The 14,707-nt window shown below is 36.8% G+C and overlaps 2 protein-coding genes across 2 annotated transcripts; both read right to left on the bottom strand.

The window, feature by feature from the left end:
- Positions 1-2,230: 2,230 nt before the first annotated feature.
- LOC103952280 lies at positions 2,231-6,828 on the bottom strand. Its single transcript, XM_009363847.3, has 3 exons — positions 6,603-6,828; positions 3,383-5,045; positions 2,231-2,772 (listed from the first exon to the last, which is right to left on the bottom strand). Exons 2-3 carry the CDS (start codon positions 5,040-5,042, stop codon positions 2,417-2,419), a joined length of 2,016 nt encoding a protein of 671 aa, XP_009362122.2. The 5' UTR covers positions 5,043-5,045; positions 6,603-6,828; the 3' UTR covers positions 2,231-2,416.
- A 2,533-nt stretch (positions 6,829-9,361) lies between these two features.
- LOC103952279 lies at positions 9,362-9,751 on the bottom strand. The gene has a single exon (XM_048579533.1). It carries the CDS (start codon positions 9,749-9,751, stop codon positions 9,362-9,364), a length of 390 nt encoding a protein of 129 aa, XP_048435490.1.
- Between the last annotated feature and the right edge of the window lie 4,956 nt (positions 9,752-14,707).

A 14,707-nucleotide genomic window follows, 5' to 3' on the forward strand; every position in this document is an offset into this window, starting at 1 on the left:
TTTGAAGAATACTATTAGTCAGATCTGAAATGATATTTGTCAATATTATTCAAATCCAACACAAAACTATGATTGGGAAATACTTAAGAATATGTTAGAAAGATCCTATGAATACAAGGGATATCATATTAAGAATAAAAAATAAACTTAAAGCTGGTAGAGTAAATCTTAAGCAGAAATATTTGAGGTGGGAATATTTTATGGAGGCAAAGGTTAGATAGAATCATTCTGCAGCCTGAAAAGGAATTCTGAATGCAAGATCCATTATTGAAGGGATGAAATGGATCATGGAAAATAGGAGGAACATTTTGTTCTGGACTCATAATTGGGTTTTTCGTTTCACTATCATTAACCTTCTCCAGGAAGATCAGTTAGTTCAACTACATTTAAGCCCTGAGGTAAGTCACTTTATTATAAATGGGGCTTGGAACAGATCCTTGTTACTCTCCTTATTTGCTCGCAAATTGGGAAGATGAGAAAACCAAGTTGTTTCAATTATGCAAAAGCTTATCCGGCTAGAGTGGTAACGCTGGCTTTAAATGTGGGAAATGATTATGGTAAACTTTGACGGCTCTGTGAGGAATTCGAACGCGGCGGCTGGCTTCATCGTCAGGAATGAAACCCGGTGATTGCTGGCGCTAGATCCCTAGGCAAAACCATTGTTAAGGTTGTGGAATGTCTGACGCTAAACTAGTGATCGATGCGGTTCGGGGCACGAGCGGTGTTCCCTGGCGGCTTCTGAGTATTATTGAGGACGTCAAGAATATTGCCAGGTCCTTTGAGTGTATCTCGTGGGCACATGTTTTTCGTGAAGCAAATTTTCTGGTAGATGTAGGCATTCAGTATGATACCTTCACATCTGCGATAGATCCTTACCGTCTTTTGCCTGTAAAGCCTATTATTTGATTGTATCGGAACTAGTTGTTCTCGGGGAGATTCTATTTAATAAAAGAAAAAACTCTGCCATCAACATCAGGCTTGGCGACAGTCACCTGTCGGTCAAACCTCCCAGGCCTCAACAACGCCGAACCAAGAACATCCGGCCTTCTCTCTCGCCACCCATCCCCGCCTCTTTGCCTCCTTACCTCATCTATCTCATCAATGAACACAATACACGGCGCCTTCAACTTGGCCTTCTCGAACAGGCCCAGCACTCTCAACACCCTCACTTCCCACAAACAACTCCACGAACTCCGAAGCCGCGCACGAGAAAAACATCGTCTTAGCCTCGCCGGCCACGGCACGAGTCAGAAGGGTTTTCACAATACAGATGGCCCCACCAGAAGAATTTTGAATTTTTTTTTCAAGTTTTTAACTATAAAAAAGATAAAATTGTTTTTTTTCATTATTTAATTTTTTTAATCTTCGTGGCAATATTTAATTAGACTTGTGGGATTTCGTATGTGGCACATAAGCACATAACTGAAGTTTTAATACAATTGTGACAAAAGGAACACATTGATTGACAACGCCTATTTTTAAGGAGTACATTGATTAATTTTTAATTTCAAGGACCATCTTAATAGAGTAGGTCAATTTTATGGACCATTTGTGGTTAAAACCCTAAATAAATGATAATCCATGGACATAAACAAATAAGGGGTTTTAGATCCAAGTCCAAAAACGTAGACTGTCTTTAGGAGTGAGTCCAGTTATCTAATTATATGTTTTTATTTCTTTTATACTCATTTTATATTTTCTAAAAATATTAAAAATCAATTAAAATTTTCTAATATTATGCATTTTCCAACTCCAAAAGAATATATTTAATATCTTATAACAAAAAAACTAATATACTAACATAAATTTATCTGCAAAACATTCTACCCTGACTCAAGTAACAAATATATGAATGTATATAATACCTATACGTGAGATATGAAACCTAATTAAAAGGTAGAAAACAACATAACATACCTACAAGCAAGACACATTAATCTGTGACAAGTTGATTATAAAAAAAGAATCTGTCATATAGGTAGATAATTACAATTAACCTGTGATATAGGTTGATTATAAAAATTAAAAATAAAATCTATAAATGGGGTTTAAAGTAGAAGGAAGAACGAGAAATAACATAAAGATAAATGAAAAGAAATAAGCAAAGAGATAATTGGGAAGAAATTTGATTTTTATAATAAATGTTATCATTGAACAGATAACTATTAATAATTAAATAATTAAATATAACAAATTGAACTTATTTTAATAAACTGGACTATTCCTACTATTGGCTCAAAAAATTGAACTTATATCAAGTTTCCCCAACAAAAATAAAGGTGTGCAGCAAGCAAAAAATATGTGCAGATATCACTTACAATATCATACAAAATTACCTAATCAAAAACACACATTATATACATGCGTATATGAATATACATATATATGGTACTTCGTTTTTTCTCCCTCAACAATTTTAGGGACTACCTCTACATTCAAGGGGTAAGTTGTCCAGCCATGAATCATCCAAAAGTGGGGCAGAAGAATCCAACTCAGTAGGCCATTGAGAACTTACATCGACTTCATCAAACACAATGGGTTTGCATTTCCCATCTCTGTGGTGATAAATAGACTGCAACCAAAGGTTGCAGTGTACGAAAACCAGATCATTGAATTTTTCCAGCTCTCCTCGGTTGTGCTTCTTGCTGTGCATGCTCTCGAAGGTGGTCCAGTTCCAACAGCACCAATGGGAGCTACATGGTTGGCTCAGTATCCGTATTGCACATCTCTGGATTGTGGGAATTTCATAACCATAACCTGCCCACCAATCTCCTGTAAATGTATGAGAAATGTTAGATACATACCCCACGTTTTTGAACAAATATAGACCAAAATAACAAAGAAGAGCTACTGTCCTATGACAGATGATTGGAGAAGAAAAAGACCATTAATCAGTCTTAAAGCTCGTTTGGGACTGTTATGGGAAACACTTTTGCTTATAAACGCTTTTACTAAAAGTCCTTTTCTTAGAAACAAGTTGAATTTTTTTATTAGAAACTCAGGCTCTTCCCGGAAAAGCACTTGGAAAGTGCTTCTCTATAAAGTGATCCTATAAAACAAAGAATTTTTTTAAAGTCTTTATGCCAAACGTAATCAAAAGAACTTTTTGTTGTTAGATGAAGCTTAACGCCATTCTAGAAGCATCACTAACAAGCCCTTAAAGGGGAACTGAGAAAGTACATGTTCAATACTCAAAATTGGTCTGTCAGACCTGTTCCACTTAACACAGAAATAAAAACAAGTAACAAAAAACGAAATAGTAATCAAGCAGGCCATAAGTAGTCAAATTGCATTATGTTGGCAACCATAATTATATAACCAGCACATGCTTCAAATTTTTTTATTTGATTAGTACTTTGATAATAATTGCAAGTTTACATACCTGGCGAATTCAGTGTCCTTCCCAGGATTGCAAAATCCGTCCCAAAAGCACCTTGTGCATTAACATACATAGGATGTTCTTTTGTTACTTCCATTCTATCGTCATGTGTGGTAGCCATCCTCAACATAGTTTCTTGAAATCCATTTCTCATCCTTAAATCAATCTTAAAGTTTGGACTGTAGAATACCGAAGGGTTAAGGGAAGCTGCCGCTGCATGCAAGGATGAGTGAAGCTGCATATTCCATCTCTGATCAATTATATCCCAGATCAGCATATATTTCTCTTCGATACCCTTATAATGGGTCTTTATTGCAACTTTTGCCCTCTCTATTCCTTCATACATGTACCCCATAGCTGGCATATCCCCATCAACAACCCTAAGTATTTTAAGTAGCGGTTCAGAAATACTCACAGCTTCTCGTGCATGCTTCCAAAATCTCTCTAAATACAACGACGACTTAATAGCTTGAGCCTCAGGGTGTCTACTGTATACTGAAGACAATGAAAACATATGCTTTAGATTGTCCTCCTGAATCACAATGGACCTCAAGGTGAGGAAATTAGTCACGAATCTAGTAATTTTTGGCCTTAGCAATTCCATTCCACCAGTGAATTTTCTCATCGTACTCAAAGTCCATGGATGACTGTATAGGAACCTAGCGATGGTCTTTGCCTCTTCCAGAACAGTAGCTACCCACTCCTGTTTACCGATATCCTCCAGCATATTATTAATACAATCAGACGCACAAGGAGACCAAAACAATGAGTTGTACTTGGCCATAAGAAGTCTTCCTGCGTAAACATAACTGGCAGTAGTATTCGTTATAACTTGCACAACATTCTCAACACCTACCTCCAAGACAACAGATTCAATCAGCTCAAACAAGTAAGTAGCATCGTCTTCATGACCCGATACATCAAATGACTTCAGAAACAGAGTTCCCTTCGGATATGTAACTGAGAATATTACAAGTGATTTGTTCCTACCATCAGACCAGCTATCACATAAGATAGTGCAACCTGTTTCTTTCCATTCATCTCTGCATTTCTTGTAGCAATCATGTATATCACCTTTGACTTTTTCCAGAAGAGAAGATCGTAGGCTTTCGTAGCTTGGGGCTTTGTAGTCAACCCCACAATCTGCTATAGCATCCACCATTTCCTGATAATATATGGATTTAGCAGCACTAAAAGGGACAGAATTGTGGATGAAAAACACAGCAATTTTTTTATCAGCAACATCCTGCTTTTGCTTTTGAGCATCACCCACTTCTAGGTGTGCCACCGGTGAAGGGCACGGAAACAACAAAGACGGGGATGTGCTTCCATTCTGTCCGCTAGTCCCATGGTTAGGATGGAAGCCACCACTAGCAGAGGAGCTATTCTGTTGACCATTGGCTGCAAGTGCCTTATCAACCTTTGGTTTCTTGGGAGTTTTCTGTTTCTTTGGAGTGCTTATTATGCTTAAAATGTTATCCCGCACATCAGTCGGAACTTCTGTGCAGGGGACTATATCTTTGTTTTTAATTTGAGCTAAGTGAAACTTCATTCTGTATACGCCTCCACTGAACTCCCGTTGACAATAATTACACCTAACCTTCTGCTTTGTTGCATCAACCAGGACACAGTGTTCCCAACATGCATCTCTTCCACGAACCATTATCTTTGACAACAAAAATGCAATAACTATTATTTCCATTCAAATGAATATAAATGTTACAATACATTGCAGTAATTGTCCTATAAAGGCATTATTTGATGCAAGAGAAGAAGAAAACAAATAGTTTGAAATGCCTTCCAGAATGACATTCTATATTCAAACACCTACTTGCCATTACCTGGATCTCCCGACAATTGTTTATCATTCATTGTTACATGGTAAAAGGAAAGCACCTAAGCATGCTAAATTGCTAATTCAATCCAAGTATCCATTTCTACCTAAGGTTTCACTAACTTTACAACCCCATTCCTCGTTTCCATTATCTAAGTTTGAACTGAAACACCATTAATAGCAAATGCATCTTCGCAACTTTTTGTTTGTTTGTTCATTTATTTTCTGTATAAGCAACTAAAACAAGAAATTCACACGGAAGATGTCCCACCTCTGTACCGGATCCATACAAACGAAGTAATAGAGTACAATGCCAGTTAAATATGCACAATTTGTTACACATTCTTTTGTCACAGTGATTAACTTGGGAACTCTAATATCTCACTCAGTTACAATCCATCCCAATAAAACAAACTCTGCATTTCAACGAAGCACTTACCATGAATCTTTAGGCATCAAATTCTTCATTTTTATGCTGCAGAATTCTACACATTAAAGACAACACATATCCTCTCTTCTTTTTTTTTTTTTTTCAGTACAAAGATAAATTTTACACTAAGGGGAGGGAGAGTTCGGCTAAGCCACACAATGAGCAACCTAATTTGATATCAAATTCGTTATCCACGAGATTCGATTCTAAAACCTCTCACTTAAAGAGGAATACCACTAGACCGTAGTGCTAAGTGGCAACATATATCCTCTTTTAGTTTTTCTAACTTATTCAAATTCTATAGCACAAGCTTACATTCAAATATTAAGGGTACAAGTAAGCAATACAGTTAGAAATATAGTTAGCAAGTTTGTTAGTATTTGGTTAGAGTTGTTAGGCTTACTAGTATAACAACAAAGTGTGTAAAACCCTAATCTTCATTCTCTCAGTTAATACAAATCATATTTCTCTCTCTAAACTCTCTCTCCCTAAGATCTCTGTGTTCATCCTTCTGTTCATCATTTCTTCTTGATTTTCTCCTCAATTCCCAAACATTTCAATGTAGTTAACATCAAACTGGGTTCATGTCTTTTGTTCATCACAAGCGATATTCTACACTAATGTATATTAGGGACGTTTTGAACGAGAGACGCGGTACATTGAACAGAAGACCCTAACCACCAGTGGTCCGGGCCGCAGTGGATTCATGTCTTCTTCTTTCAGACATATCTTCCTCTATACGTTAATTTTCCCAGTAACCCACAAAATCATTCGTTCCAACCGACAAATATGTTAATCCAAACCTAACTTGTAAATAAGTATTCAAAAGTTCAGTAAGTAAATAAACATTTATTTATTTTTATTGAGCTTAAGCAACTCAGTTATATTAGTTCATGTTGTTAATCGGAATTTAGACTTACAGAGAGAGAGAGAGAGAGAGAGAGAGAGAGAGAGGGCACCTGCTTGTAAAATATGGTCTGAAAGCGTAAAGACCGGAGCGGTCGGTACCCGCAAACTGGGATCGGCGATTTTGGAGGGAAGGATGCAGGAAGAGTGCCGAGGAAATGAAAAACCACGGCGATAAATCAGTGGTCTTCGCTTGGCCCTTGACCGAGGAAAAGGCATAGAACTCTGAACTCTCCTAAAACCGTTGCACATGACTTGCTCGTGTCCTTCATTTTCTCACAGTTGTCCTTTGAAGTTTGAACTGCGAAAACATTTCTACCTTTCCATTTCTTTGCTATTTTTTTCTTGCTTTTTTTTTTTTTTTTTTTGGTAAATTACAAAAAATACCTCAATTATTGATGTCACGATACTTTCATACCTCATCTTTTAAAATTGACAATGTCATACCTCATCTTACAAATTTGTGCCAATGTCAAACCTCCGTTAGTTTTTATATTAATTTCTCTGTTAAGTGCTGACGTGGCTAGAGACGGGACCTATTTTTTATTAAAAAATTAATTAAATATTTTTAAAAAATTAACTAAACATTAAAAAATTAAAAACAAAAAAAACCAATCAACCCGTGTCCCCCCACCCCAGATCCCCTTCTCTACCACCCAACCCTCTCTTTCTCCTCTCTCTCTCTCTCTCGCCTTTCTCTCTTCTCGCTCCCCACAACTTGCATCCCTAAAATTCCAAAACCGAGAAACCCTTCCCACCCGTCCCTCCCCCAACCTTCCTTTCCAATCCCACCGACGACAACCCTACATCTGTCATTAACTCCAGCGATGACAACCACGACCCCCAATCGCCCCCAAACCCTAACTCTAGCCACAACCTCCACAACAACATTCCCTTCTCCTCCTTGCCCCTGGAGTCTGCCCCTGGCGCCCCACTCGCCTCCATCACTCTTCCACGTATGCTTTAACCAAGACTAGGCCTGATTTGCCATGGGGACGGGCCACGGGTTCCAGATCTAAAACTGCTACCCATTCTGCGAGCTCTTTCTCCGCGACTTTGACAACGGGGGCGAAATCGGTGTCGTCGAGATGCTATTTCGTTGAGACGATCGCGAACCTCAAGGGGTTGTGCGCGATGTTGCAGGTGGCGGGGTCGCTAGTGCTGGTGTGCCCTGGCCTGTAGAAGGGGCAAGTTAGGGTGGAGCATTACAGGTCGGGTGGGAAAGGTTTCTGGGTTTTGGGATTTTAGGGATGCAGGTTGCAGGGAGAGAGAAGAGAGATAGGCGAGAGAGAGAAAAAGAGAGAGAGAGAGAGAGGAGAGAGAGGGTTGGGTCGGAAAGAAGGGGATCTAGGGACGAGGACATGGGTTGATGGGTTTTTTTTTTTTGTTTTTTGTTTTTTTTTTTTTAATATTTAATTAATTTTTTAAAATATTTAATTAATTTTTTAATAAAAATGGGTCTCGTCTCTAGCCACGTCAGCACTTAACAAAAAAATTAACAGAAAAACTGACGGAGGTCTGACATTGGCACAAATTCGTAAGATGAGGTATAACATTGTCAAATTTAAAAGATGAGGTATGAAAGTGTCGTGATACCAGTAGTTGAGGTAGTTTTTTGTCATTTACCCTTTTTGTTTTCAATTCTTTAATTTTTTTTTTTTTTTGTTTCTTTATTTCTTATGTACTTTTTAATACTATGCTAGGATTTTTTGTTTGTTCCCATTATTTTAGACAAAAATGTATTCGAACACACATTATTTGATGAATAAATCAGATGGATAAATTTAGTGCAATTTAACTTTATTATATATATGTGAAGATGTATTTCTTGGTTTGCCCTCCGAACTTGTATAAAGCTGTCAATTTCTAGCATGAACTTTAATTTTAGTCAATCACCCTCCTGAACTTTTATAAGTAGCCAATTTTCCCTTTGAACTTTAACTTTAGCCGGTTAGCCCCCTTAAAAATTTATAAATAACAATTTCCCCCTAGCGTTAGATTTTAAAAAATTTCATCCAATTTTCATCAATCAATTTTTCCATTCTTTATGCCCCCATGTGGTTGTCATGTATTTTCTGTGTCATCAAAATGGATGAAAAATTAGATGAAAGTTTTTAAAATCTATTGTGAAGGGGGAAACTGGCTATTTATGAAAGTTCATGGGAGTAATCGGCTAATGTTAAAGTTCAATAGGGAAATTGGCTAATTATAAAAGTTTGGATAATCGACTAAAATTAAAGTTCAAGGGAAAAATTGGTAGCTCCATACAATTTTCATTTCCAAACCCATTCATCATCCATCTACTTGTATATTGTTACCTTTTGTAACCATGAAGAAAAGAGTGGAAGAAGGCACGATAGTGCACTAAGGTTGAGTAGGCAACCAACACCAAATGGGTTTTTAGAATAATGATTGAGTGGCTCTGAATAAGGAATAGTGAATTCCATCAATCGCTCACGCGCATGTAGGTTAATACGGCTGAATTAGTAGACATTACCATACACAATTGATGAGCAATCCATGTTCAGTATCAAGATCCAGTATACTTTTCACACGATCTTAACGCGAGGAAGAATGCTTGATTTGAATACAAAAACTTGTAAATTTGTGATTGACACGTCTAAAATAGTGAACATTTCACTTGTTCTCGTGAATTAGCAGTAATTTCGGCATGTAAAGTTGAAGAATCAACATAAATGTGATGACAGTATAAGAATATGGCACTAATTAGTGTTTGGTTTATTTTGGTACTACCAAAATCTTGGAAATCGGCTTGCAATTGAGTATATGACCTGAAAATCCCCATACTTCATTACTTTTCTGCTGAACCCACTTGCTGCCTAATTCTGCGAGTGCAATTTTCAAAACTTTTAACAACACCAGCACATTTCAGAGGGTTGTCGGCATGCTCTTTGTAGTAAGACAAGCAAGCATCTTTTTCATTTGAGCAGGGCATAGGCTTCTGAAATGGAAGCTTGAACTCCTTATCATGAAGTTCCTTGGCTTTTTGTGTCACTTCCTGCAGCATGTTCTCCTCTTGTTTCTGCAACCGCTCCATATCCCTCTCGCTCTCTAGCAGAATAGATATGATGGCATCAAGCTCCTTATAGGGTGACTGTGAATGAGGCGTTACAGGCAACAAATAGAGGAGACTGAAAAGGCCATCCTTTAGCACTTGGCCTTTTAAGTGTTTCAAAGTCATCAGAACCCTGCTTCTGAGTTATCTTCGCTTGGGGCTATGGAGGCTTTCGTGGTAGCTTTTTAGTTCTTCTAGGTTTCCTCTTTGACTTCTCACCATCCTCAACAAGTTTATTAACCAGATTGGAGCTAATCTGAATGCTAAAATTATCCATGGTGGGATAGTTCCTTGATAAGATACCTAGAAGGCTGGAAATATTTATGCAATTGTGCCCAATTAGAACCTAAATAAAATGACTATCGAAAGAGAGCCAATAACTGTGAAACATTGTTGCAACAAACTCTAAAATTTAAGAGATGAAGATGAGTTCTGTTAGAAATTGAAAAGGAAAACTACAATTTAAATTAAGAACTAACAGAAATGTACATATTCTAGCCTTGGGCCCACATTCATGTGTGAAGATAGCAAGAGATTTTGACCAATAGGGTCGAATAAGGATATTAGAATCCAACACAACTCCCGCATACTTGAAATTTCAAATGTGAAACACTAACCCTATATTTTTTTTCAAATCTTATAAATATCTGGGTTGGTCAGCCAGCTGAGTGATTTCATCAGTCAAAAACTTTAAATTGTTTGAAAGATACACAAATCGTACATTGTATAGCTATGTAATTCCCTTCACCTCATGCACACTAAGGACAATGTCAGTAGGATACTAGTAAATGAGGACCCTCAGCCTTATTCTTGGATGAAATTCAACAGCTAGTTGTGAACACACATTATTATCAAACACCAAAGAAAAAAATGACAAACTTAATAAAGTTCAAATGTAACTATACCATTGTGATTCAAGGTATCTCTAAACCTTCACAAATTATGTTGCATGCATAACAAATATTGAAATTTAAAATCCAAGATCAAGTTCAAGAGAATAAAGCCTATTCAACAAAGTAAAACAAGGATTCAGTTGCTGAATGTTAATGGTTATAGCTTCATTGGCTAGACAGATGTATTATGATACATGATACACACAACGGATTTCCGTGGATTTTGAAGAAATCCCATCTCCCAAATCTCTAAGGAATCCTAAGTTGTGGCATCTTAGTTCATACACCTTCCAGCAGACAAGGTTTACTTCAACTGTTTATTGTCGATATAGAGATTACGTACTCCAATGTCCTCCTAAAGTTTGAAAAGACTCTTTTATAAAGATATCTTATTTACATATAAAAGATATTCAACCTCAAGTTTTGATAACATTAGACTCATTTGGGGGGTTTAATCAACACAAAGTTACGAATGGAAAAGAAACCTATCACCACAATAACATATCTTATCCACGGCATGTAATGACATCAACTTAAGTTAATCTATAAGTGGAAGTGAGACAACAAAAGACAAAATACACACAACTCAAACAGAACAAACTATTTGACATCTTGTTAACTTTTTTCCTCCTTTTCACATTTCCAAGCCTAATATTACAAACAAAAACAGTATAGCTTGTGCAAATATATCTATGACAAACGGAATAATTATACTTGAAGAGTACTAACATGCAAGTATGGAAGACTAAAATACAATAGAGAATAAATTTTGATAGTTAAACTTTCTATCCCAATCTTTTTGGGAGCACTTATTATTCCATAATGTGTAACCAATAGGTTTCAAACTCCCTAATCTGTAACTGGTTTCAAACTCAGGAAGTAAAACACGGGAAAAGATAAGGCGGACCATATCACTTTTGTTCAACTGAATTCAAGTTGCATTAATATGCCTAAGCCAGTCCCTGCATTTCCCGAATAAGAAAAATAGTGGTCTACATTCATCTGTTTCCTATGAGAATTATGATTTGTATAACCACAAACATCAATATGGCCGCTCAGTAATGCTTAATACTAGTCGAGAAGTGAAATCAAAGACCACAATTTTCAACCTCGAAAATTTTACAAACAATTGCAGCATAAACAGCAACCCTAGTATATAAGTATCGACCCAAAATCTCCACAGCATCAAATTCATGTCAAAAATTACCACAACATTACACACCTTATACGAAAAGCAATTAAAAACTAAACCAATAGAAGTTTCAACAGACCAAAAAGGAGCAAAAAAACCTAACTGATTCGTCAGATACTTCTTTGAGGCATTTAATCAAACAGCTTGCAGGCCAAATATGCAAAACCCTAAACGAACGATCCCAGAACAAACTATGAAGTGACAAAAAACCCTAATTCAACGAAAGATTGATCCACGAAAAGAAGAAAGAAGAAGAAGGCAAACCTGGCTGTGCTTCTGGAGGAAGACAATACGACGAAGGGCACTCTATAGCCGCTTTGGGCCGCACTTTCTTCTGCTCGATATGGGCATCGGTGAAACAACAGACCTCGTGGAAAGTAAGAGAGTGGGTGAAATTGTAACTACGCGTCAAGTTTTGGGGAGGAGCTGTAAATTCCTGTAAATTTTGAGCAAGCAGAATAGAGTACAGGGCCTGGATTTGGAGGCCTGCCTAATTTAGCTGAAGTAATTTTGGGTTAGGCTGGATCAAATAACAAGCCCGGATAAATTCATAGGTACGCCTATTTACTTCAATTTTTAGTTTCAGAATTGTTATTGGCAATCCAAAAACATTAGTATTTACTTCAAATTAATGAAATTGCAAGTGAACATTTGTATACAAGGAATGCTGATGAAAGTTTTTTTATTTATATTTTTTGTGATTTAGATATGAAGAATGTATATTAGAGAAATGAGGGATGAAGAAGGATGATGGGATACAAGGCAAGAATAAGGAGGAATCAATCAAAACAAAATCTTGAAAGTGAAAACATCTTAAAATAAATTTTGGTTTTTAGTTTTCATGTGTGTATATACTTGTACATATTTTCAGCAACTTTCCTATTATCCATCATCCACTCTTCTTCATCACTAACACAAAAGTGAAAAAATAAAAAAATAAAACAAAAAACAAAATGGCATCATACGTGTCGAATATGTGTAGAAACCAAGCTCCTTATAAGCACATATAAGATTCCTTGATTCCTCGATGTGAGATTCACCACTCTCAATGTGCCTCCTCACGCTTGAGGTCATTTAAGCATAACACATACTTGATGATGTGGTAGCACATCGGTTGTTGGGCTTAACGCGTTAGTTAACCTACTTTGATATTGTATAGGAAGTTGAGGTTCCACCACAGCATGAGTAGTATCCTAACTCATTATAAGTACGTGTAACGTCCCATAATGTTGGATTTACACTACTTACAATCAAATAGGTAAACTGAAACAATACATGTACCCGTCTACTTATATTGATTTAGGCCTAGGTTGAGCTACCTAGATAGAGAGATTTGGTGATATGGATTTTCTATGGTTCCCTGAAGTATGCCATATTCTAGGAATTTTAACAGCTAGATCTTTATTTAAAAATAAATAATAAATTAAGAATCAACAGTTAAAAAGTTTGCAGTATCTATACTCCCTAGCATCATAGATTTACTATTTTTCTTACTTGAAATAATTTAGATTGAATCACTAATTAAAATCTTATAGATAATGAGTAAGGTTATGTAGTCAAAGGTCAATATAATCTTTAATAATTAGCCATGTATCATTGCCAATTTTTATCTTTTTTTTTTTTTTTTTTTTTTTTACATAATCAATGAAATATGGGGGACCATGATATTCCAGGCTGGAGTAAGAGGGATCAGAATACAATACCTCAGAAGTCTAGTCATGGACTCAACAACTCGAATTAGATTGAGTTGATCAAACAAGCCAGTGATGCCACCACATCCAGCTGAGCTCCAAAAAAGTAGGCGACCTGATTCGATTGGGGATCATACTAATTTCCAATATTCTTGGAGATTCTTATAATTTAGGGCTTGGTATGTGCTGCAGTAACCATACTCTAAAGAGAACACAATATCTAATCTTAAATATCCTCTTGGATTCTCCTAGTTTAATACGGATTCCATATCCTAAAAGGCCTCTCTCTTGACTAGTATAAATACACTCATCCAAGGTTCATCTATGGTAATGCAATTATCGTATACTCTATTCTCTTGCCCACTGTTTGAGTCTTATATTGCTTACTAACTTGACTGTCGGAGATCCTTTGGCCGGTACCTCATATATACCCAACTTTTATCTTTGTTGTTTATTCTTTTACAGGTTGTCGGATTTGTGTAACTCCTCTGTCTGCGATGGTGTGTGAATTTGATTCCAAGAATTGGTACATCAGATAGTTCAGTGAATGCTAGTACTTCATATTCCCACATCCTAATCACTCTACCACATCATGTCTAGTTCAGATAGTTTATATAGTTTAGTGAAGGGATGTACCAATTCCTATTGAGGAAGCAATCAAGATTTGTACACTTTTGTCGCACTAGGAAACAACGGGGCCCTGACGATGAAGTTACCCCTATCATACACTAGATTTGGGAAGTCTTGATGAGGATCAATACCTTTGTGAACAAACTTCGCGAGATCTTAATGACTTTTCAGGTGGAGAATTGATCAAAACTTGTTAACAAACTTTGCGTGGAAGCTCTAGAAGATGCTGTTTTCAGATTTAAGGACCTGAATACCATAATTCCAGAAGAACAACTAGCCATGACAACACTCATTTGGACCCCAAACCTATGCGAAATGACATGGCCGAACTTCCAAAACCTCTCATAAAAAGCCTAAGCATGATCTAGAATAGTATGATAACCAAGGGTTGGTGAATAAACGAACACTAAACGTCAACTGCATCTACGAGGAGCAAAAACATATGACAATACCAGAAATGAGAGAAAGACCGCTGCAAAAAATCGAGAATGCTAGCTTCCATCAACAAACTTTTTCCGATCGAGTCCAACATCTTGATGTTCTTTGATCAAGATTTGGAAGATGTGCGCTCTCACATAATGACACTCTCAGATCTCAAATGCAATGGTTCACCAAGTGCTGATAGATAACAGATCCAAAGTTAACTTCTTCATTAAAGAAACAACGAGGAGGATGA

This window comes from the organism of the source record quoted next, unplaced genomic scaffold (assembly GCF_019419815.1).
Source record: "Pyrus x bretschneideri cultivar Hongxiangsu unplaced genomic scaffold, Pyrus_bretschneideri_v1 Contig14, whole genome shotgun sequence".
Lineage (NCBI taxonomy): Eukaryota > Viridiplantae > Streptophyta > Magnoliopsida > Rosales > Rosaceae > Pyrus > Pyrus x bretschneideri.

Bases quoted from the DNA above. Each gene is read 5' to 3' on its own strand.
- LOC103952280 (XM_009363847.3), bottom strand. From the start codon at position 5,042: ATGGTTCGTGGAAGAGATGCATGTTGGGAACACTGTGTCCTGGTTGAT. The intron at 2,773-3,382 runs GTATGTAAACTT...ATACATTTACAG, and splicing joins AAGGACACTGAATTCGCCAG to GAGATTGGTGGGCAGGTTAT.
- LOC103952279 (XM_048579533.1), bottom strand. From the start codon at position 9,751: ATGACTTTGAAACACTTAAAAGGCCAAGTGCTAAAGGATGGCCTTTTC.